The sequence below is a fragment of the Fopius arisanus genome, unplaced genomic scaffold (assembly GCF_000806365.1).
Source record: "Fopius arisanus strain USDA-PBARC FA_bdor unplaced genomic scaffold, ASM80636v1 scaffold00039, whole genome shotgun sequence".
Lineage (NCBI taxonomy): Eukaryota > Metazoa > Arthropoda > Insecta > Hymenoptera > Braconidae > Fopius > Fopius arisanus.
In genome coordinates, this window is record NW_011887778.1 from 680,365 (window position 1) to 703,423 (window position 23,059).

The 23,059-nt window shown below is 38.4% G+C and overlaps 4 protein-coding genes across 12 annotated transcripts in view; 3 read left to right on the forward strand and 1 right to left on the reverse strand.

Moving 5' to 3' along the window:
• Positions 1–23,059, reverse strand: part of twin (CCR4-NOT transcription complex subunit 6-like twin) — a 287,376-nt gene that overhangs the window by 20,568 nt on the left and 243,749 nt on the right. The window lies entirely within an intron of this gene.
• On the forward strand, positions 1,362–5,193 carry LOC105266573 (membrane metallo-endopeptidase-like 1). Its single transcript, XM_011304856.1, has 17 exons — positions 1,362–1,472; positions 1,556–1,731; positions 1,796–1,954; positions 2,068–2,372; positions 2,498–2,698; positions 2,767–2,862; positions 2,923–3,064; positions 3,121–3,238; positions 3,313–3,403; positions 3,463–3,639; positions 3,839–3,939; positions 4,005–4,063; positions 4,131–4,182; positions 4,252–4,319; positions 4,382–4,533; positions 4,590–4,763; positions 4,821–5,193. The coding sequence occupies exons 1-17, from the start codon at positions 1,453–1,455 to the stop codon at positions 5,085–5,087; spliced, it is 2,358 nt and encodes a 785-aa protein (XP_011303158.1). The 5' UTR covers positions 1,362–1,452; the 3' UTR covers positions 5,088–5,193.
• On the forward strand, positions 5,749–10,608 carry LOC105266572 (membrane metallo-endopeptidase-like 1). Its single transcript, XM_011304855.1, has 16 exons — positions 5,749–5,859; positions 5,933–6,105; positions 6,166–6,330; positions 6,394–6,698; positions 6,761–7,057; positions 7,561–7,702; positions 7,790–7,907; positions 7,975–8,065; positions 8,131–8,307; positions 8,375–8,475; positions 8,537–8,595; positions 9,031–9,082; positions 9,547–9,614; positions 9,692–9,843; positions 9,925–10,098; positions 10,153–10,608. The coding sequence occupies exons 1-16, from the start codon at positions 5,837–5,839 to the stop codon at positions 10,411–10,413; spliced, it is 2,358 nt and encodes a 785-aa protein (XP_011303157.1). The 5' UTR covers positions 5,749–5,836; the 3' UTR covers positions 10,414–10,608.
• LOC105266571 (endothelin-converting enzyme 2) lies at positions 10,857–15,172 on the forward strand. 5 transcript variants are annotated; one of them, XM_011304850.1, is made up of 19 exons: positions 10,857–10,944; positions 11,010–11,113; positions 11,173–11,334; positions 11,415–11,498; positions 11,556–11,767; positions 11,822–12,022; positions 12,100–12,189; positions 12,254–12,392; positions 12,467–12,584; positions 12,635–12,737; positions 12,798–12,974; positions 13,035–13,135; positions 13,201–13,259; positions 13,331–13,382; positions 13,453–13,520; positions 13,579–13,697; positions 13,781–13,942; positions 14,013–14,257; positions 14,329–15,172. In XM_011304850.1, the coding sequence occupies exons 1-18, from the start codon at positions 10,925–10,927 to the stop codon at positions 14,250–14,252; spliced, it is 2,211 nt and encodes a 736-aa protein (XP_011303152.1). In that variant the 5' UTR covers positions 10,857–10,924; the 3' UTR covers positions 14,253–14,257; positions 14,329–15,172. The 5 variants fall into 5 exon arrangements, with proteins under 5 accessions (XP_011303152.1, XP_011303151.1, XP_011303153.1 ...); XM_011304849.1 differs by having other exon boundaries at positions 14,013–15,172; XM_011304851.1 differs by having other exon boundaries at positions 12,647–12,737; positions 14,013–15,172.

Genomic DNA, 23,059 nt, shown 5'->3' on the forward strand with positions numbered 1-23,059 from the left:
CTTGGGAAATGTTTTAAGAAATTTTTCAAAAATTTGTTTTTATAATTTCTAGAAATTTTTGCGAATATAATTTTTTCATTTTTTTGATTTTTCAATATTCTCAAAAAAAAAACGCCATTTAAATTACAACAAAAATTTCTTATTCAAATTTTAGAAAAGTTTTCCAAAACCTTTCCAAAAAATAAAATTTCTTTGTTTTTTTTGTTTTATAAAAAAATGGTCTAAAAGTTTTGCAGAAATATTTGAAAATTTGAAAAAAATATTCGGATAATTTTTTTTTACCCGAGTAGTGAGGCACATGGAGCTGCAGATCGTCTGACAATAATATCTCATAGTGGTTGCTATCCCCTCTGGTTTGACCCGCTAAATCGAAAAAGTTGGCCACGACGGCACGTGTGTAACCAACAAAAAGGCTGATGGCGAATGGGAAAAAAAAAATAAAAATAAAACGAAAATTGTTACCTATAGTTCTTGACAAGGAAGAAGTTGGGTAAAAACGTTGAAACAACTGGAATGAGTTCAAAAGTGGAAATATCTTTCGGTTTACTTGGCTCAGGGAGAATGAAACCGTGAAATCTTGATAAACTCGATTACCCGGAGAGCTCACTTGGTTGTGGTGGTGTGCAGAAGGGCAAAACGGGGTTAATACCAGTTTTCCACAACGAGTATCCACACCACCAGACCTAAAGTGTCATTAAGCGTAATACAAATTTACGCGAGCGCTGTTTAACTGGTTTATGACTATTTTATCAGTTTCGCGTTATTAAGAAGCCGATGGTGGGTATCTTCAGGGATGGACTTTTTGCTTCTATGGCGTCATCAGTGAATACTGCAATGTGAATATCTAATGTTAATGAATACTTCCGTGTTACGAGACTCGATCTACGTGGGAGGGATTGGAAAATTAAATTAAAGTGTAGGAAAAGGGTTTCCCCATTTTCCGAGATTCCCCATTATTCCCTGCCCAGCTAAATCAAAATATAATCCAAATAATTCCTCGAGATTATCGAAAAATTTGGGGAATACTCTTTAGAAATTTTAGTCATGAAATTTAAAAAATGGGGAGGAAAATCGATGCGTTTAGAATTTTTTTCACATTACGAAATGTCTTGGGAATTCTGTGGAATTTGCAGGTGATGAATATTTTCGAAATTCATCAGATATTTCAGGGAAATGTTTTCCCCGGCGTATGTCCATTCGATGATGTATCGCCATGAGGATAATTAATTATCGTTCGTAGGTGCGACTGCATTACTGTGATTTATGCAGACACCACTATCAATTATCGTTTTCACGAGGATGCACATTGCATGGAGATACTCATTGACGGAAATCGTTCAAGGTTCATCCGGTTTAATATTAGATAAAATAACAGACTCCAAGACGTTTAATCCGCGATGCTGCAGGGCTCCAGTTAAATGTGTGCAACCCCTCAGTAATTAACACGATAACATGGCATTACGGTTAATTGGGTGAGTATTGCATATTTTTCATTAAATTATTGTCAATATTTTATATTACAGAATGTTGTCATTGAATGCGACGTTATTTTTAGAATTCTCCTGGTGGTTAGTGCGGCAGTTTTTGCGAAAAATTTTGAAGTCAGAGGATTCCCTGGTTTCGAAGAGTATGATGGCGACATTGCGGGGTTGTTTTATGATTCGGGGAATGAAAGAGATGAAAAGAAAGAAGAGGCGCGAGTCTGTGAGACTGACGCCTGCAAAATTCTTGGTAATACAGATTTATGAATTACGGGATTGCAATTATGCATTGGGTTGTTTAATTTTTTTTTTAGGAAAGGAATTCTTGAGTAGTATGAACAAGTCGATAGATCCCTGTGAGAATTTCTATGATTATGTGTGTGGAGCTATGAATCCTGATATCATACCGCCTTATGAAGACAGTTGGGGACGTACAGAGATGTTTCAATTTACCGTTCACAAGAGAATCAAAGGTATTAAACTCTGGGTCCAAAAAAATTGGAATCGGAATATTTTTTTTCAAATTTTCAAGACATTTCTGGAATACTTTCCGGGAAATTTTTCTTTTGAAACAAATTTTTGTCAGGTATTTTGGAATCAGAGCCTGAACCCAGTGACATATTGCCGGTGAGACAAGCGAAAAAAATGTACAGGGCTTGCATGGACCTGGAGGCAAGGGAAAATCGAGGTATCAAGCCGCTGGAGTCGATCATAATGCGGACTGGGGGTTGGCCGATGATCATGGATCCGGAGGAGTGGTACGATGGGGATCTATCCTGGCAAGAAATTGAGATGAATTATTTCCACATCGACGGCAAATTCAGCTTTTATAAAATTGATCCTTCCTGGTGGAGAGCCATGCACTCAGAAAAACTTGAGAAGGAGATCATTGTGAGTGATTTATTTCTCATTAATAATTCTTTTCGAAGATCTTTCCACTTCCGGAGCTTTTACCAATTTCATAATATTTTCTAAAATCCATTTGATCATTCACAAAAATGAGTAAAATTTACTAGATGGAACCTGCGGATTTGCCACTTGAGAAGAAGCTTCCTTACGCTTATCATAATTTTACGGAGGACGCATTGAAGGAATTTTCGGGTGTGATAAAGAAGGTTGCCAAGGTATTCATTGAGCATAATGGAGCTGCTGTGACGGATGAGATGTTGAAAAAAGATATTGACGCATTAATGGACTTCCACACAAAACTATACGAAGTACGTCATTACAAAAAAATCATTGGGTATTACTGTTCAATTATTTTACCATAATTGTCTCCTTGAAGGTGATTAATGACAACTCCGAAATCTCGATATCAACCATTGAAGAATTCATCAAAGAGTACAATGAGAAGCTATCTGATCTCTCAGAAAGGGAAAAGGTGAGTAATAATTAAGGGGGCAGTGTAAATTTTGTATTGAAGTAATTTCTGCATGTGTAGATTAATTTCAAAAATATTTTTGAAATATTACTTGGGATGGAGAACATTAAAGTGGACGACTCCATCCAATTGAGCATTATATCATCGACTTATTACACCAATTTGACAATACTACTGAAAGAAACACCCCTCCGGACTGTTGGTAGGTATTTTTTATAAATTATTTCAATGGATTATTTAAGGCATTTTTTCTGTCAGTGAATTACATCCACTGGAATTTCGTGAGTAAAATGATGTTTTACACGACCAAAGAAATGAGCGAAATATTCATGACATTGGTAAAGAAAGAAAGCGGAGTGGAGAAGACACGACCACGGTAGATATACTCGGTGGATTAATTAATTATGTATTGAATTTTATTCCGGTCCTGATAAACTCATTTTTTTTCAGCTGGCTTGAGTGCGTGGAGAATATTAAAATGGAACACGCGTCTTCCTACGCATTTGTGGAAAAGTATTTCGATAAAAAAACGGAGAAAGCCGTGAGTGAATAATTCGCACGTGAAAAAAAAATTCCTTTTACATTTTCCCCGTTTTTCAGGCAACAGAGATGACGGAGAATATTCGTCTCGAAATGGAATCGCAGATCGATAAATCAAATTGGCTCGATGACACCGCGAAAGAGCTATCGAAGGATAAACTCAGGAGTATGAAAGTTTTAATCGGATTTCCGGATTGGTACAGGAACAGAACCGCTGTCATGAATTCATACAAAGGGGTAAATACCACTCTCTATTATCTTCAAAACAATTACTCAATTTTTCGATTTGATAATCCACAGTTGAAAGTTGGATACGACTATTTCGAGAATGTTGTGAATTTTGAGAAATATAAAAGACGAGAAATCAAAATTAAAACAAATCAAATTAAATCAAATTCAAAACAATTACTCAATTTTCCGATTTGATAATCCACAGTTGAAAGTTGGATACGACTATTTCGAGAATGTTCTGAATTTCGAGAAATATAAAAGACGAGAAATATTGCGATACCTGAAAGCAAAGAAGGAACACGAGCCGTGAGTAATTATTGAATAAATTCCCTAGTTTAATAAACAATAATTAATTGAAATATCACTTCCAGCTGGGATATAGAACCCGTGGTGGTCAATGCCCTTTACGGCCCGGAGGAAAATCTCATCAGTGCGTATTGAATGAGTAATTAAATTTAATTGAAACATATTTCCCACAATATTTTATTTTTCAATAGATATTCCAGCTGCCGATTTTCAACCTCCATTATTCACTCCAAATCTCCCTGAGTGAGTAATCTCTCAATTTTCCTATCAGTCCTCGATTCGTGGTACATTGAATATTTTTTTCATTCACAGTAATATTAATTACGGACTGGTCGGCTGCATTGTGGGTCATGAAATGGGACATGGGTTCGACGACTCAGGCAAGTCGCAATAAATTAATCCACCAATATTGTTAATGAACAATAATTCGGTGATATTGCAGGGATAAAGTTGGGAAAAGATGGGAACGAAACTAAATTGTCGGACGAAATGATAGAATTGTATTACAAACGTGCCGAGTGCTTTTTGGATCAGTTCAATGGATATTGGGGTGTAACGGAAGGTGATTATGACGATGAAACTCCAGGTTATGGGGTGAGTATTCACGTCTTGAGTCGATAGAGGAGAAATAACTTTTGATTACTCCAAAGAGGGGAAGTATGGGGCGCAAAACGAGAGGTGAAAATATCGCTGACACCACGGGACTCCACACAGTGTTCGAGGCCTATCGGAATTTACGAGAGAAAAAGGGAAAACCTGAGGAAAAACTTCCTGGCTTCGAGGATTACACCGATGATCAGATGTTCTTCATTTCATTCGCAGCTGTGAGTGTCAATCTGTTCTGTATTAAAAAAAAAAATTATATGAATAATTTTTATTAGACGTGGTGTCAAGTCGTGACCCCCAAACACGCCGAAATGATGAAGCATCATGATGTGCACAGTCCTGGACATTTACGAGTTATCGGCGCTCTTTCCAACACAAATGATTTCGCCAGGGCCTTTCAATGTCCGGAGGGCAGTGCCATGAATCCCGAGGATAAATGCAATATCTGGAAAGCTGACGAGGATTTCCTAGCTGACGAATTGAACAAGTCCCCCTGCGATAGAAGAAAACGCAGCAGCAGGTGGGCCCTCCACGGATGGTGATTTTCTTCAACTTCAATCCTCCAATGCACAATTAAAACAATACCCTGATACTTGCAATTTATGATACTTTGAATATTGTGAAATAAACATTCTGCAATTTATTCGATTTTTTCGTGATTTCTTTTGAGCTCGAACCCCTGAAAATTATTATCGCCCCCCAATCCGAGTTTCACCTCAAAAATATTTTTAACTACAGAAGAGGTTTAAAATTTAAAAAATACACGAGAATTTTCAATTAGAAAAAAAAATGATCGATGATTGATTGATAAAATTAAAAAAGAATTTGTCAATGACTAGAGAGAATTTCAAAAATAATAATAATATTTATTTTCAAAGCATGAAGAGTTTGGGATGAGCAATGAACAAAGAAAATGGCGTCTGCCATTGAGAAGACGTAAATAGAATATGAGACTTCCGATTCGAGTGAAGAATTCACTGATGACATATCATTTATCGAAATTCACACCCCTTTCATGCTCCATAATGAGAATTTATGGCCGTTCGATAACATATACAGACAACTATTATTAATTCAACTAGTCTAATAGGCGCGGATGTACCACTACGATTAATGTGGACTTGGCTATCAATTATCATTTTCACGAGGATGCACGTTGTGCAATGATACGTATTTACGGAAATCGTTCAACTACATCCGCCTCGATATTAGTTCAAATAACCGAGGCTGGAACATTTAATTCGTGATTCTGCATGGTTTGAGTGCACGTTTTGTTGCAGATCAGTACGATATGACGTCGTTAAGAATAATTGGGTGAGTATTGAATGGATTTGCATAGATTGCGTATGATATTGCTGATTTTCAATCCTTGCGGTGGTATTCCTAGGATTCTGTTGGTGATCAATGGAGTTTTCGCGAAGAATTTGAAATTCAAAGGATTTGCGGAGGATTCTGAGGAGAACGATGACGATAACGACTGGTTATTTCATGATGCGAAGAGCGAAAGAGCCGTTCAGGATGAGTTTCATGTTTGCCAGACAGACGCCTGCAAAATCATCTGTAAGTGACCTGAAGTAATTGTTGAGATGCGTGTCATTGATTTCCTTGAAACTCCTGCAGCCAGTGAATTTTTGAAAAGTATGAACACGTCGGTGGATCCTTGCGACAATTTTTACGATTATGTCTGTGGCGGTTGGAATGGAAGAATTGATATAATACCGTCTTATGAGGGGAGCTGGGGCCGCTCAGAGTTATTTCAATTCACGGTGAACAAGAGGATCAAAGGTACGAGATAATGAGAGATTTCTAGGATTTGATCAGACACAATCCCTGATTTTTATGGCTCAGGTATTTTGGAGGGAGAGCCACAGCCCAGTGATATTTTGCCTGTGAGACAGGCAAAAAAAATGTACGCATCCTGTATGGATCTCCAGGCACGAGAAGAACGGGGACTGATACCTCTGGAGTCAATCCTGATGCGGACGGGGGGGTGGCCGATGATTATGGATCGGGAGGAGTGGTACGATGAAGACGCGTCCTGGCAAGAAATTGAGAAAAATTATTTCTACATCAATGGAAAATTTGTGTTCTACGATATTGATGCTCCCTATTTACGGAAACTTTATGGGGAAGAATTCATAGAGCGAATCGATGTAAGTGATTTGTTTTTTAATGGATTTAATAATTTGGAACTTGATTTCATTGAATTCGACAGTTGGCTCCTGGCTCTCTGCCATTTGCTAAGGAATTCCCTCACAAATGGTACCTGGGGAGGGATGAAATGATGGAGGAATATGCGAAGGTCATTGAAAAAGTGGCGATAGAATTCATAAAGCATAACAAGGCCGCTGTAACTGAGGAAATGCTGAGGAAAGATATTGACGATCTACTTGAGTTTGACAGACAAATACAAAAACTGTTGAGATCAGATCACGATGACGCGGAAATAAGTGTTGGAGAGTTTCTGGAGTTGTATAATGGAAATGTCACTGATATCCCGGATGAAGATAAGGTCAGTAATCCTGAGTAAAAAAAAACATTGTAATCGGAATATTTTTTCCAAATTTTCAAAAAATTTCTGGAAAACTTTTCAGAAATTTGTTTTTTAACAAAAAAAAATCCGGAAACAAAACAATTGTATTTCTGGGAAACGTTTTGAAAAATTTTTCAAAAATTTCATTCGGAAAATTTTTTAAATAATTTTCTAGAATTTTTTGCGAATATAATTATATTTTTTTTTTCTTACTTTTTTTATTTTTCAATATTCTCAAAAAATACGCCATTTAAATTATAAAAAAATGTTTCCTATTCAAATTTTTGAAAAATTTTTCAAAACCTTTCCCATAAATAAAATGGTTTTGTTCCCCGATTTTTTTTGTTTCATCAAAAAATGTTCTTAAAAGTTTTCCAGAAATTATTTGAAAATTTGAAAAAAATATTCCAATTACAATTTTTTGTACCCGGAATGATTCAAGTGATCTGAGTTGATCGATCAATTGATCCGACTGTCTGCAGATCGACTTCGGGAATCATATGAAAATACTTTTTGGAATGGAGAACATTAAAATCAATCGTACCGTCCAGATGTTGATTCAATCTCCAACATACTACAGTAATATAACATTATTGCTAAAAGAGACACCAATAAGGACTATCGGTAATTTTATATCATGAACCTCCTTTTCTTCATTTCATTCTCATTAAGAGATGAACAGAAATCAATTTGAATATTCTTCTCACGCAGCGAATTACATTCACTGGAATTTCGTGAGTAACATGTTGCCCCATGCAACGAAAAAATTGCAAGACATATATGATAACATGGTGGCAAAAAAACCTGGCGCAGTAAAGAGGAAACCAAGGTATTAATTGTGGAATAAATAATGAGTTTTTCCTCGCAGATATCTCTTAATGATTGTAATTTTGTAGTTGGATGGAGTGCGTACAGATGATTAAGATGGATCAAGCCTCCTCCTACGCATTTGTCATGAAGTATTTCAGTGATGAAACAGAAAAGGCTGTGAGTGTATTATAATTATTAAATTCAGCGTGTCAATATTCATTCGCGATATTTAATATTGTCAGGCGGTAGAAATGACAGAGAACGTTCGCAATGAGATGGAGTGGCAAATTGATAACTCAGACTGGCTCGACGATCTAGGGAAGAAGTTCACGAAAGACAAACTCAGAAGTATGAAATTTTTCATCGGATTTCCTAGTTGGTATAAAAATAGAACTGCTGTGATGAACTCTTACAAAGGGGTTAGTAATTTGTCCATAATTTGGAGGGAATATTCATCAGAAATAAATCATGACGATTTGATTGCAGTTGAAAATTGGATATGACTACTTTGAGAATATTCTCAACTTTGAGAAATACTCAGTGCGCGAACACTTGCGATACCTGAAAAATGTGAAGCAAGACGAACAGTGAGCATTAAAATAATCTCATAAGTAAAACCCAAAATATTAATAAAAATAAAATTTTCAGCTGGGGAATGGAGCCAGTGATGGTCAATGCATTATACGCAGGACCACAGAATTATTTGAGTGAGTACTCCATGAGTACCCGGGTATGAAAAAATTGTAATCGAAATATTTTTTCCAAATTTTCAAAAAATTTCTGGAGAATTTTTCAGAAAATTTTTTTTATGAAACAAAAAAATATTCGGAAAATGAAAAATTTTATTTTTGGGAAAGTCTTTGAAATTTTTTTTTTATAATTTAGATGGCGTATTTTTGAGATAATTGCAAAATTTCTAGAAAATTATAAAAAAAATTTTCCGAAACAAATTTTTGAAAAATTTTTCAAAACATTTCCCAAAAATACAATTGCTTGGTTTTCCGAAAATTTTCTGAAAAGTTTTCCAGAAATTTTTTGAAAATTTGGAAAAAATATTCCGACTACAATTTTTTTTTTACCCGGGTACTTACTATTCTTTTACAGAATAAACTCTGTAACACTGAAATGCGCATCTTTTCCAGATATTCCCGCAGCAGATTTGCAACCGCCATTCTTCACTCCAGATTTTCCAGAGTGAGTACTGTTTAAATATTTTCCCTTCACTTCGTTTGTGCATAAATAGAGAGATAGTAGATTCTCATTGAGACACACGAATAAATCCCATAAAGACAGAAATACAATGTACAATAAATAATCCAAGTATTTATTCAAAAAAATCCGTACGAAAATGGGACATCGATGTAATCACAAAGCAACACGGGATAAACATTCATCAACGGAGAACGCACTTGCTGCGATCGTAAACTGAATTTTCACATAGAAAATTCTAATACGAGAGAAATTTATTCCTCTCTTTTATTTTCCACACGGAATTCCGGAGAGGTGCGACTATAATAGGATTCTCCAATATCAGGCAATGAGAAAAAAATAATTCATTTAATCCTGCACCCATTGATCAATTGACCCATTTATTGAATTCCTTGAATTTTGATAATTACTTTTCCCCCGCGCACATTAAAAAAAAAAATTCTTTCCAGCAATGTTAATTACGGATCGATTGGCTCCATAATAGGCCATGAAATAGGACACGCCTTCGATGATTCAGGCAAGTTTTTAAGTCTTTCCGACTGTACAAATGGTAATCGTAATTGCAACAATAAGAAAATCCCTCAAATGGTGCAGGAATACGAGTGGGCGACGACGGTGAAGCTACTAAATTATCGAAGATGATGATAGAATCATACTACAAGCGAGCGGAATGTTTCTTGGATCAGTTCAATAACTATTGGGGTGTGACGGAAATAGTAGGCGCTGGTGGAACTCCGTCGTATCGTGTGAGTATTGCGACCATTTATTTTCGAAATAAATCGGGGATCTAGCCACTGAGGAAGAAATAACTTTTGGTTATTCGAAAGGGGAGAAGTATTGGACGACGAACGAGGGGTGAGAATATTGCCGATACAACGGGATTAAACTCCGTATACCAAGCTTATCGAAAGTTACGAGAGACGAAGGGCAAACCTGACGAGAGACTGCCGGATTTCCAGAAATATACCGACGATCAAATGTTCTTCATTTCATTCGCATCTGTGAGTATTAGGGTGCCTCATGATCGATAGAAATTCTGATAATCGTAACTGCAGGCGTGGTGCCAAGTAATGAGACCGGAATACGCGGAAGTGCTGAAGACGCGGGATGAGCACAGTCCTAATCATATGAGAGTGATAGGGGCAGTGTCCAATGTCGATGGATTCGCCAAGGCCTTCAATTGTCCCAAGGGAAGTCCCATGAATCCCGAGAACAAGTGTGACATTTGGGATGCTGAGGAATCATCTCTGACCAACGAAATTGACGATTTCCCGAGGAGAAGACACCGCAGCAGATGGAGCCTCAGTGGTTGGTGATTGCTAAGCGAAAACTAAACGAACCAATTGTAGAGGTCGATTTCACCTGTCGTTATGCGACAGTATAATAACAATGGATGTTTATTTTAATCCAATTATAATTATCAAATGAGAAAATAATTGTCGCAAATTAAATCCAAATGGTTTGAATTCTGTTGCGTTAATGGGAATAAAGATAACTCTCTGTCAGCAGTATTTATTTCAATTTAATCCAATCATCGTGAATTCCCAGCTCGTAATTCTCTTGAATAGGCGAAATCAATTTGAAATTACATAAATAATAGATCTCGCCGTGAGTGGGGAAAAAATAATTGAATAACAAAGAAGATTCTGCAATGCAATGCGTTGGTAGTTAACGCTAATAAATGCCGGTGTAATTTCTGAGTAAGACGTATAACTCGTTAACCTTTTTCCGCATTCATTCAGCACAAAAGTCGTGATGAGTATATGACATTGAACAGTTGGCGCCGAAGACGATTGCCAGACGGTATCATCTGCCGTCCATTGCAGGATGAAATTAATATCGATAGTGTACGTCGGGTCAATGAAAGCGGAGTGTTGTGCACGTGTGATATAAATGGAATATTTTTGTTTAGATTTTTTCTCGCAGTCAAGTGGATCGGAGTTTGCTGTTACACTTCAGCGAAAAATAATCGGGATTCATCAGCGGTGTGCAAGGCTAGGGAATGCAAAACACTAGGTGAACACTCGATATCAATTTTATTAATAAATAATAAAAATATCATATTCGTTGGTCAGGGTATATTGTAGCGTCGGGAATGAACAAATCGGTAAATCCATGCGATGATTTTTGGGAATACACTTGCGGAAATTGGATCTCCAGGACGCCCATTCCAGCTGGTGAAGCCACTTGGAATCGATTCGTGTTGCTTTTCAAGCAAGTGAAGGATAAAACACGTGGCAAGTTTTCGGGACTAATTAGGCATGAATGGTTGATGAATAACGCATTGCTGACTATAATAGGAAATTGATACTTGCAGAGATTTTGGAGAGCGCTGGGAAGCCCACGGATTTTGAAATGATGGGTAAAGCGAGGCGATGGTACCGCTCGTGTATGGATACAGGTAAAATAATAATTTCCATTCGGAGAGAATATTCATGGGAAACAATGGGATATCTAGGTCAGCGAGAAGCAGTCGGGATCAAACAACTCCGGGATATTATGGAGAATATCGGTGGTTGGCCGATAACAATGACGGATCGTCAATGGGCAGAAACTAAAGTCTCATGGCAGAATATCGATCTTTATTACGGAGGATTAACTGGTCGTCATACCTTTTATTCAATTGAAAGTGGAAAGAATTACGTTGATCTACTGCGCTATAAAATTATGGTGAGAAATTTAATGGTCTAATTAAAATCGTTGTAAATACCGATAATTAAACAGGTGACAAAGGCGTCTCTGCCATTAGCCCACAAATTACCGATAGAAAAAAAGAAGTTTGACGAGAAGGACCGAGGTGCGTACACCAAGCTCATAAAAAATGTCGCTCAGAGTTTTATTGACGCGACAAGATCTCCAATAAGTGCTAATAGAATTTCACATGATGTAAACGAAATAATCAACTTCGAAGTTAAGTTGAGTAAGGTAAATTTGAATAGTCCATGCTATTTTTCTGACGCTCATGAATGATCATTGAAGCTTGTATTGTTTGTGTTTGCAAGATTCCATTAGGGAGATTATTTCAATATCCCAGTATAGAGTACGTTACGTCCCACTATAATTATTATTTCGGAGCGAGTGAAACGGCCAAGGTAATACAACCTGATATGTTGCCTAATGAAAACTATGATGGAGTAATATTCGCTCGAAATTTAGGTGAATGTTACTGATTATATTCAACAAATCTACAATTTTGGAAACCTCACGATAGCCTCGAGTGAGATAATCAACGTGTACTACGACTACGTTAACGACTTGGGAACACTTTTGAAGGACACACCTATGCGGACTATTGGTATTGTTAATTGAAATGCATGTACAATCTCATGTGATCAGATGTAACAATTAATTTTTGATGATATCGCACAGTGAATTATGTGCATTGGCATTTTGTTAGTGATTTCATCGATGCCACTGATCGAAGGATGAATAATTATCTTCTGGAATTCAAAAGGGAGACTTATGGCATCAGGGAAAATCGACCTCTGTATGTATTTCAATGATCGATTCGTGTAATTTCTCTCTGATGCCAATTAGCTTTGTCTCCAGGTGGGAAGAATGTGTTGGAGCAATGCATCTGCATCACGCGGTGGCTCCAGAGTTCATTAAAAAATATTTTACTAATCGAGTTAAGGATGCGGTGGGTGTACAAGGTCTGGACAGACTTCATAAAATCGCTAATGAATTTTATGATTCACAGGCAGTGAAGATGATTACGTCTCTGAAGACAACGATGGAGCATGAGATTCTGGAAGCTAATTGGATAGATGATTACACGAAGAGAGTCATCATTAGGAAATTGAAGGATATAATTGCGTTAATTGGGTATCCAGAGTGGTACAGCGATGGGGAATTTATGGCGACAGCTTATTGGGACGTGAGTGCGTTCAATTCTACAGATCGTACCATTAATAAACTCAATTTGTATATTTTACAGTTGTCGATAACATCGAATTATTTAGACAACATATTCAGCTGGTGGAGGTTCATAGCTGGGAACAAAGCCAGACAGTTGAGAAGTAAAGACACACGAACCCTGTAAGACAATATTTAAACCTCAAATTGAAAATTCAGAGAATCTGGAACCATTAATTCTGTTCAAGGTGGTACGGCGATCCCGTAACTGTCAATGCGTTCTATCGGATTTTTCTCAACAATATTAGTAAGTAATTTATTATGCACTAAAAATAAATGCCTCCACCGATCCCACCGGTAATCAATATTTATCGCCAGATTTGCCAGCGGCAACGTTCCAACTGCCGTTTTTCTCGCCGGATTTGCCCGAGTGAGTGGGATTGATCATGACGAGCGTTTGAATAAAAAAAAAATCTGATAAGCCGACTGTTCTGTTTCAGCGTCGTTAATTATGCTATACTCGGGTCCATCGCCGGTCACGAAATTTCCCATGCCTTCGATCCACTGGGTAATTGGGTAAATTCCACTGAGATGTACATACAGTTTTCAAATGTATCCCTTTGCAGGTATTCAGTATGATGAAAATGGCAGGTTCAGAAGATTGAGCTCGAATTTTATGGGAAATTATATTGAAAATGCCATGTGTTTTGATGATCAATATCAAAAATACGGTAAAAATGATAGAGTGAGTCAATAATCCGTGGAGTCTTCAGTTGTATTTATCATTTTGATGCAAATTGGTAATTATTCAAAGCAATTTAATCACAGATAGGTGTAACGACTCTTCACGAGAACATAGCTGACAACCAAGGAGCTCGGGTATCTTTCGAGGCGTACAAATCGCTCCCTCAAAGACAACCCACCGAGCAAAAATTACCTGGACTCGAGGATTACTCAACCGAGCAATCATTTTTCATTCTCTTCTCCAGTGTTAGTACTGCGATTAATTCCCGAATTAATGGCTCTCGCAATTACCAACAATAAATGCTCGTTATTTCAGATATGGTGCAGCAAAGCTACCCCAGAATTTATATCAAAAAAGGCGATGGATGAGGAAGATCATCACAGTGTCCACCGTTTACGGGTCATCGGTACCCTATCAAACATGGAAGATTTTGCGAAAGCCTTCAACTGTCCAAAGGGATCACCCATGAATCCCCAGAGCAAATGCAATCTTTGGACGAGAAAAGCACGAGCGAATCACGACTTAGCGAGACGAATGTGGGGTAATTCTGGTTGATTGAGGCGAGTGATAACACTGCACTGCGTTTTATTTACATTATTTCTCCCTTTTAAAATAAGCGTTTTTAAAATAGGCCACTTATTGTAAATCACGTCACTGCCTCTTCCCAGTTGCCAAAACCAGATGGAAGAAACCATTTGAGAGCACACGAATGTAACAATCCCGAGGAAAAATTACATCTCTCAATCACGAATGAACTTATCTGTATTGAATTGCCTGAGATACGAAAACTCCAGGTTTCACCTGGTTGTACATTACTCTCCATCACGCGCATTGAATTTTCTCTTTTCTTTTGTACTTCTGTCTCATCGATACGCGTGCACTTTGGACAATGAAACAGTAAATCACTCTATCCCGCTCTCATTGCGCACCGAGAGGTACCCAAACCCCAGCAAAAAGTGTTAACTTTAATTCCCCGAGAATAAAAACACACGATTGAAGAGAGCAAATTGTGAATGAACACGAATCAGTAATAGAATCACTTCATCGCTCCCATAAAATAATATTTTCACCAAAACTCGTCGATATTAAATTATAACAGAAAACTCCCATGCATTGAATTTTGACTAGTCCCCTCCTAGAGCTCACTCTACTCCTGGTGGTATATATCGTTGTCTCTGGAGGATGGGATAGATAATTTGAAGGCAAACCAAAGTGAACGAGAAACGTTGAAATTCCGTTCGAAAGGCAATTCCATTTGGTACGAGTAGAAACGCTCCCTTGATACGCAGATGGGTAGTGATCTCGAGAATGGCTTGCCAGACCTGCTCGACTCAACGATCATGAGAGAAATTTTTAGCCGAGTTAAATGTCGAAGTGAAAATTTTGTGTATTTTCGATTCTCTGTGAAAATTTATGAAGAAAACAGTGTGCTTTTTCGTGGATAACACGAGATATTTATAAAAAATTCAACAATCCGGATGCAATAAAATCGTATGGAATTCAATGGCACTGTATACGACTATTTTCTTACTCTATTCGCAGCACGATTTCAAGGAGTCTTGCATATATAGCCAGAAGGTGCAAGCGCAAGCACCATTGGTATTAGTATGCAACCAGCGCGACAGTCCAGACGCATAACCGCAAGTATTATTCTGAAATATGATACCAAATACCATTGGCCTCCGGTTACACGCACGTCGTGCCAACGAGTTACGGTCTTCGTATTCCCCGGTTGGTCGTGTCGGTGCGATATGCCACGTTCTTCTATCCGTTCCCTCTGTCGAGTTATACCCGCAAAAAGGGTCATTTAATATTTTGTTTATTTACTCTTTTTTTTTTTCAAATCCAACAGTGCTCTCCCTTTTCTCTTTTTTCTCTCTTTTCTCATTTTTCTCTCTTTTCTCTCGCTGTCCCTCTCATTGCGAGAGTATCGCTTCAAGATCGCCTCCTCAACTGGACGATTCAGCAGGGTATACTTTGCCAGAAGGGGAATTGAGTTTATCTGAAGCACAGCGTGTGCATTGCGACCAATAAAACTAGACAGCCTCATAGATTCCAGGCCAAGGCTTCATTGTCGACATTCCCTCGAGGAGATTATATCTTGGAAGACTGACAAATTGCTGAACATCTCGATTTGTTTTTTACCCTGTCGAGTTCTTTAATGATAAATGCCCGAGAAAAAGTCAAATTATATTGGTCATTCGGGAAATAGTTATCCGAGTGGAAATTCTACTCAGCTCCTGATCAGGTACTGTTCAGACTTGTATCGCATTTTTTTTTTTAACCGCGAAATGGAGAAAATTTTTCTCCTCGTAACTAGTGCATGGAATGAGCATCAGGCCATTCAATCGTCATCATGGCACGTTGACAGTACCCAGCCATCATGTGCAGTTGTCTAATCTCCTGTTCATGAACTCTCATTCTTCCCTGAGAGCATAACAGCGAAATGCCAACTGGAGTTGAACGATGGCGAGTGTAAAAGCACTCTCATTCGGTGGCAAACACGACATTGCGTGTCGTTTTACTTATAGCACAGTGAAAACTGAACACTGCCAGCTGTAAATATCTGGGGCTGTGGGTTGGGTAAAGAACGAGGGCGTTACCGCTTACCCACCAGACATTACTCACAACCGTACCACTCGTTCGTTACACCCTCATCCTCCAAAATCCCCTCCTCCCCCACCCACAATCGACTATTTCTTCTACACTATTCACCATCACTAACCACCCTGATTACCATAAACGTTTGTTTATCACGTCTGCATTTTTACGCGAAATTATGCGTTACACCGTGCAATCGATTCTCACCACCGCGTAATGGGAATCTTTGTTATCGTGAGCCGCGTAAATAACGCGTGAATAACGCTAGCCCGTCAGGTGGAATGCGCGGCTGGAGAAAAAAAATGCAAATATGAAGAAATGCAACTCGGAAAATATGGGGAGGGCAAATAATTTCTGGTCGAGGGGGAGAATAAATTTTACCCGGTGGAATGGAGTTTTGTGGAGACTTTTCGTCCTGTTTCAGCGGTCGCCCTGGGAAATGTAATGAAACGAAATGCTTCTGGATGCGCGCATTTTGCGCTAAATCGTCGTCTGTGGGGGCAATCTCACATCACTCAGGACAACTTGAAGAAGTTGCTGTGCAGCTGCTCGTTACCCGCTGAGCAAAACGGGTAACTGCTTTTCTACGCCCTGTTTTGTTTTATTCCCGCCTCGAGGTGGGATACCAAGTTTTCGTTAAACTTTCGTGTCACGTTTGAGCGGCACGAATTCACGGGGAAATATTGTATTCGTGTTTTTGCTTTCCGGTGGAAAAAAACACGTGGCGTTATCCTACGCTCTCATAATTAATTCATTTATTTTTTTTTTATTTTCCCCCTTTTTACGGAAGGGGGAAAACTAAATTTTCGGAATTATCTCTTGCTAATTCCTATGAACAGAATTTTTTGCCGCAATTTCCGGAAAAATGGTGGTCAGGTGGAATCAACAAGTGTTTAAACTCTCAATGAACTCCCGAAAATGGCTGTCATAATGAGGAATTCCCCCCGAATTGAATCGGAATTTGAAGAGACATACCGGGAATTTAGAGGGAATCCTTTGTGGATTGAATCGAATATCTGCAGTACCTATTTAAATTATTGACGACGAAGCGAGAATTCAGGTGCCTCTTGAAATGACTAAACCTTCCATCGAGGTAACACCGTGACAATTGGCAAGACAGTGGGATTATACCAGAAGGGAAAATCAAACGAACCAGAGAAGAGAGAAGAGAATTCAAGTATGTGTACACCTGTCCCAGAGAGTGGGAATGTCGCTGACAATCTCGGGTTGGCAATTCGTATGCAACAGTTTTCGACTGGATTGTCTCGTGGAGTGCCGCCCACCGGGAATTAGTGCTACTGTCGATTGAGCGATACCGGAAATTGCAGGGTGAAACTTGAAATCGCTGTGCACCAGAGCTTTCGCCCCCTTTTACCCTGCACCACCCCCTGGCAATTTCCACCCCGTCCCCCGAGCGCTTGGCAGCAATTATCGAGCGTCCCGGTTTTATTCGCCAACGTTAAAATATATAGGGGCGAAAATCCATCGCACAGACATACACTCCCAAAGGCCACGGACAACTCGAATCAACAGAATCAACAAAAGCGAACTCGAGTGTGCCAATCACCAGGGATAACCCACACAGGGACATCCAGATAGCGTGAGTTTGCCAGAAAAAGAGAAGCCATATGAATTATTTTCAATCCCACTCCAATTTCACGATACTGCGTCAGGTACCTCTGTTTATCCCTGATGCATAAACAACGAAAAAAAAAGATGATCAAACAGAGAGCATTCATGAAATCTGAATGACTGATGGGGATTTGACAATCAGACGGATCGCCGAATCGTTGGATAATTGTTTCAGTTGCTCTTGGAAAATTGATGAGTCGTGGAGAATATTCGAGTGAATGCAGATGTACATTCTGGGGAAATAGAACTAGTGGTCAAGCAGTCACTTGGCTTTTCATTGAAATTCTTTTGAATCTGGTGGAGATCGCAGGGATCGAGAGATCCTGTCAAGAGCTTTTATGGCTTTTTAATGAAGTCTTTGACTTCTGCCTGCGGAGGGGAATTTATTGGGGCTCTGGGGATGGGGTGAATTCTCGTCTCTGGAAATGTGGTGGTTATATTGTAGCGACTATTATCGGTTATGATGATCATAATTATGGCCGGAAGCGATGTTTGCGCTTTCGTGATGGGAAAAATGAGGTCGTGGGAATGAATGGCTGCTGACAATACGTAAAAAGTGTTTTTGAGGGCTGTTCATTGTGATTTGTCGGGATAAATGGGTGGAGGGGATTCAATGGATTGCGATCGGGTTATCAATTAACGAAATGCTGATAAAGGGAAAAAGGCTCGTTATTTTTACGGGTGTGTTAACTGGAATTTAATTCAACGGTATGTCGTGATAATGTGGGGTACATAATTGGATATCATTATTTGATACATGGGTATTTGTATCAGTGGAAATTGAGTGGAGCTTAAATGTAGCTGATACCGTCGACCATGAATTTTCCTGTATTATTACAGTGATCGCTCCAAATTTTATTCAATAATAATAATAAAAATAATAGTCTGACCCATTAAAATATTCCAAAAAATATTACAAGTGAATATATTCGTGAAAATTCAAAAAAATGATAATAAAAATAATATTTTTAAATATATTACAAATAAAAGGATTGCGGTATAATTGTTCACTGCGCAGAAGAATTATATTGACAAAATATTGTTGTGATTAATTCCTTAATTATTTTTGAGGAAATATTCTGGAGTGCAGTCGATTTTTTTTGTGATTTTTTGGGGGAAATTGAATTATATGAATTCCGGGTTTAAAAAATTGAACAGATAATGAGCCTGTCGGAATCAATGAACGATATAATTGATCCACCTCAGACGGAGGATGAAGAAAGAGGTTGGGAGGGTCATCAATCATTACTGGAGATCTTTTGAATTTCGTAAAAGTACATGAATTACGTGGGGAAGCTGTCGGGACCAAAGACCCGCCTCTGTGTACCTATCATGTGAGGCAACTTTTTGCAGAGTCCCTCGTTTATATCGGCAACAGCTCCTCATTACCCTGGACCCCTCCCTGATTTTTTTTTTCGGCTTCCAGAGTCGAATGCATGTCGCGGATGCACGATAAAAACTGATGACGTGGTGAAGGCCAAGTCGGTTGTTTTCAGGAAATTACTAATGATTTTATGACACGATTAAAGGATGATAATGTATTTAAAAGAGGAGCGGATATGATGATGACACTGGTGATGAGGTATTATTTTTTTGCCCAGGGGGTTTTTAAATTGAATTTTATGGACTGTTTAGGAGTGACTTTCACGGGAGTCTCAGGGCATTTGGTGGAAAGAATATTTTTACGGATATAAAATTTAATTTCTCAGCTTCAAAACTGTCGATGAATAACTTTAATCATCAGAATCAAATATTTTTAATTCCACAATTATAATTATCAATTACAATAATTATCGAAAAAATTGTTTCAATGGAAAGATGTAGGATTTATTCATGTTTAGAACGATGAAATATTTGATTTACCAATCTAAAAATTCGCTAAAAATTGGTTTAAAAAATGGTGCCAGATTGCAAAAAAGAGAAAAAAAAAAGAATCCTCGCCCGAAGGGACTGTTTGGGTTTGAAGATCAATGGGACTGGGTTTCAAACGCGTTACGAATAGAATATAATCTAATTTTAATCGTTCACCGGTGCTTCACCATTAGCATATTCAATCTGCAAGGAAATTACTCTTGGGAAGCGTGTTTCATCTCGGTTAGACCTCAGTAAAAAAGAATATACACCAAGGGTGATCGTAGACTTGAGGATGCTTTACCGCCACCGCCGGGAGGCATGAGTACACAAGCTCCTCTCTTTTTTTTTTTTCATTTTCTTTTCTTTTAAGTGGCTCTCCGAAGGAAGTGAGCCCCGGAGTTTGTGTTCATGGGTGTTTTCTGGTGGGTATTTCAGTTTGGTGAACGAGTAGGACACACTGATACGCCAGCTTGAATATCCTGGATGCAACATACAAAAGCATCAAGCTCCCACCGACTGACGAGCGAGCATCAGCTTTTACAGAGATTTTGTAAAACCCACTCACGTTTCATCCGTTCGCTTGACTTGCTTTGTCCAACTTGATTTTTTTTTCCTGTATCACTCTTTATACTGTTTTTTTTTCTATCAAAGGCCCTCACCCCTATCTCCTCGGGTATCAGATGTTCGGTGTGGTTTAGCTCAACGTGAATGTGCTTATGGAGATTATTCACCGACAAAGGGCTCAAAGGGATGTGCTTCTGGGCTTTTTTTCGATTATGAAAATGAAAATGGTAATGGGAATACGACATAATCCCCACGACGATACCTCCGCATCAGCTAAACTTTTCGCTCGGAATGTTGATCCTTTTTTTTTCTCCCCATCACCACTTTTCATTGAAAGCTTACCTGCAACAGAAAAAAGTTGGAGAGCACAATGAGCATCATGTTATGAATAAAAAAGTTTTGCTACACGCCGAGAATATTCTCTAATGAAATAAGCTTGAAATCCCTCCCGGGGGTAATATGAGAGAGTGAAAAATAGTGGAGATACAAACAGAGGACTCTCGATTGGAGTTAAAACTCATTCACGTTGATGGAGATAAAACGGGTCTTGTATAGGTGCAAAGTGGAACGAAGCGTTATGTGCCGGAGGCATTCTCCTGATAAGAACGCGCACTCGACTTTATTCTCTTACGGGGTTCGAGTTTTCAAGCTGCTTTGTACACCGGGGGTATGAGGCTCTAGATGAGGTGGAGAGCGTGTACATGTACCTGGGATATTCGCTCAGGGATTTAAGCCGAGAGCTATGAGCCAACACTTTGAACTGCACCTGCGCCAAGGAATACGACAATTTTTCAAAATTTTTCGTCTTCACCGCGTGTTAAATTATGAAAGCCACTGGATCAATGAACTTGCATAAATAGTCCACGGGGAAGTGAAAAATTCCGTGCAGAAGGAGTCGCGAGAATTCTGATGTAAGTCGTAATAAACCGGGGTAAAAATAATTATAATCGGAATATTTTTTCCACACTTTCAAAAAATTTCTGGAAAACTTTGCAGAAATCTTTTTTTTTGAAACAAAAAAAAAATCGGGAATCAAAACAATTGTATTTTTGGGAAATATTTCGAAAAAAATTTTCAAAAATTTGTTTCAGAATTTTTTTAAATAACATTCTAGAAATTTTTGCGAATATAATTTTTTAAAATTATACTCATATTTTCTTCCTTTTTTAATTTTTCAATATTCTCAAAAAATACGCGATCTGAATTATTAAACAAATTTTCCTATTTAAATTTTTTGAAAATTTGGAAAAAATATTACGATTACAAATTTTTACCCGAGAAGGTAGTGGAAAAACGGCAACGATGTAGAAATTGAAACGGAAAGCGGATTAATTAAATGTTTTTCTGGTAAAATGGAGAAAAGTCTGGAGATGCGTCAGCTGACTGGTCCTCAGTTACTTTAGCGCACAAATCTGGGATTATTCTGCGCTGGTCTATGCATACAAACGTGCAGCGATTATAGGGCACAGCACTGACTCGTCCGGACCATTTATTTCGCTCAATGGAGACGTTATTGTAATGGGCAAGGAGTTGTCTCAAATATCGCTAAAGGAAAATTCTCTCGAGTCTCACACCGGAACGATTTTCTATTCTGTCTTTTGTACTTCGAAGGTGGTGGTAAAGCCCCATACGCAAGAAGATATTAAACTGAAAATCTGTAGATCCTTGATAAGGGTAGACGGTGTCTTTACCATAATGTCTTCTGCTCTTCTCCTATTCTCGGGGCGAAATGGCTATGTAGATAGGGTTGAATGTTTTTTAGATTATATTGTGAGATGTATATGCAGCGAGTTATCTGATGCGGTCAATGATGGCCGCCGAGATTATTTTGAAATTATCATTTTTTACGCATACACCAGTCGTTATCTCTTTTATTTAATTAAAAAGATCTTTTCGATTCGACTACTGATTTCTGGTTTGATATAATTATTGAAGATGAAGATAGTTTTTCTGGAAAATTAAAGGGCAAACCAACGAATGGCATTTTCTATCGTATGTATAACGCGTCTGACCCACAGTGAAACGTGAGAATTTCTCGCCCTCGTTAGAGAAAATACGTCGACGATGGTGGTCAGCTTACTCGGACAACAGCAATCTTTCTTGGCGTCTTGTTACCGTGTCTACGTGATGGTAGAATTTTTCCACAACGAGCAGCGAAAAAGGGAATGATCCATTACACTTGTCCACGAGTGTCATTGAACTGTCAGATCTTAACAACAATTAATTCCACAACTAATCCAGTTGAATATCATCAGTGATAATTTCACCACCAATTTCCCACCGCCCGGGGGACTTTCACTCCTCCAACACACTTTAATTCTATTAAATAATAGGGTATCTAACGCGTGCACGTTTGACGTGGATTTTTAATACCTCTCCTAGTGTCGGCACAACGCGTGATCGAGTATAACGGTAGCAAAATCAAGATCGGTGGAAGATCGTGGAAAAACTACACGATTCTATCGGTGGAAGCGACGCTAATTGGTCGTTCGTGTGTTGCTGGAAAAAGGGGTTAGATGAGCGTCTACTTGGAGGAACAAAAAATGGAAAATTTACGTTGAACAATACCGAGTGGCATCTGAAATAAAAATATAAAAGAAGAGAAAAATGGAGTTGGATGAAGGGGTGAAAGGAGAAAGGCCGCGAAAAGAGCATTACATCGCGTTGGTTCCGCACTTATACACTACGTGATTCTGGCTCTGCTCCAGAAA

Bases quoted from the DNA above. Each gene is read 5' to 3' on its own strand.
- LOC105266573 (XM_011304856.1), top strand. From the start codon at position 1,453: ATGGCATTACGGTTAATTGG. The intron at 3,640-3,838 runs GTAAATACCACT...GATAATCCACAG, and splicing joins TCATGAATTCATACAAAGGG to TTGAAAGTTGGATACGACTA. The intron at 3,940-4,004 runs GTGAGTAATTAT...TATCACTTCCAG, and splicing joins GCAAAGAAGGAACACGAGCC to CTGGGATATAGAACCCGTGG.
- LOC105266572 (XM_011304855.1), top strand. From the start codon at position 5,837: ATGACGTCGTTAAGAATAATTGG. The intron at 5,860-5,932 runs GTGAGTATTGAA...TGGTATTCCTAG, and splicing joins ACGTCGTTAAGAATAATTGG to GATTCTGTTGGTGATCAATG. The intron at 9,615-9,691 runs GCAAGTTTTTAA...CAAATGGTGCAG, and splicing joins ACACGCCTTCGATGATTCAG to GAATACGAGTGGGCGACGAC.
- LOC105266571 (XM_011304849.1), top strand. From the start codon at position 10,925: ATGAAATTAATATCGATAGT. The intron at 10,945-11,009 runs GTACGTCGGGTC...ATTTTTGTTTAG, and splicing joins ATGAAATTAATATCGATAGT to ATTTTTTCTCGCAGTCAAGT. The intron at 13,260-13,330 runs GTAAGTAATTTA...ATTTATCGCCAG, and splicing joins GATTTTTCTCAACAATATTA to ATTTGCCAGCGGCAACGTTC.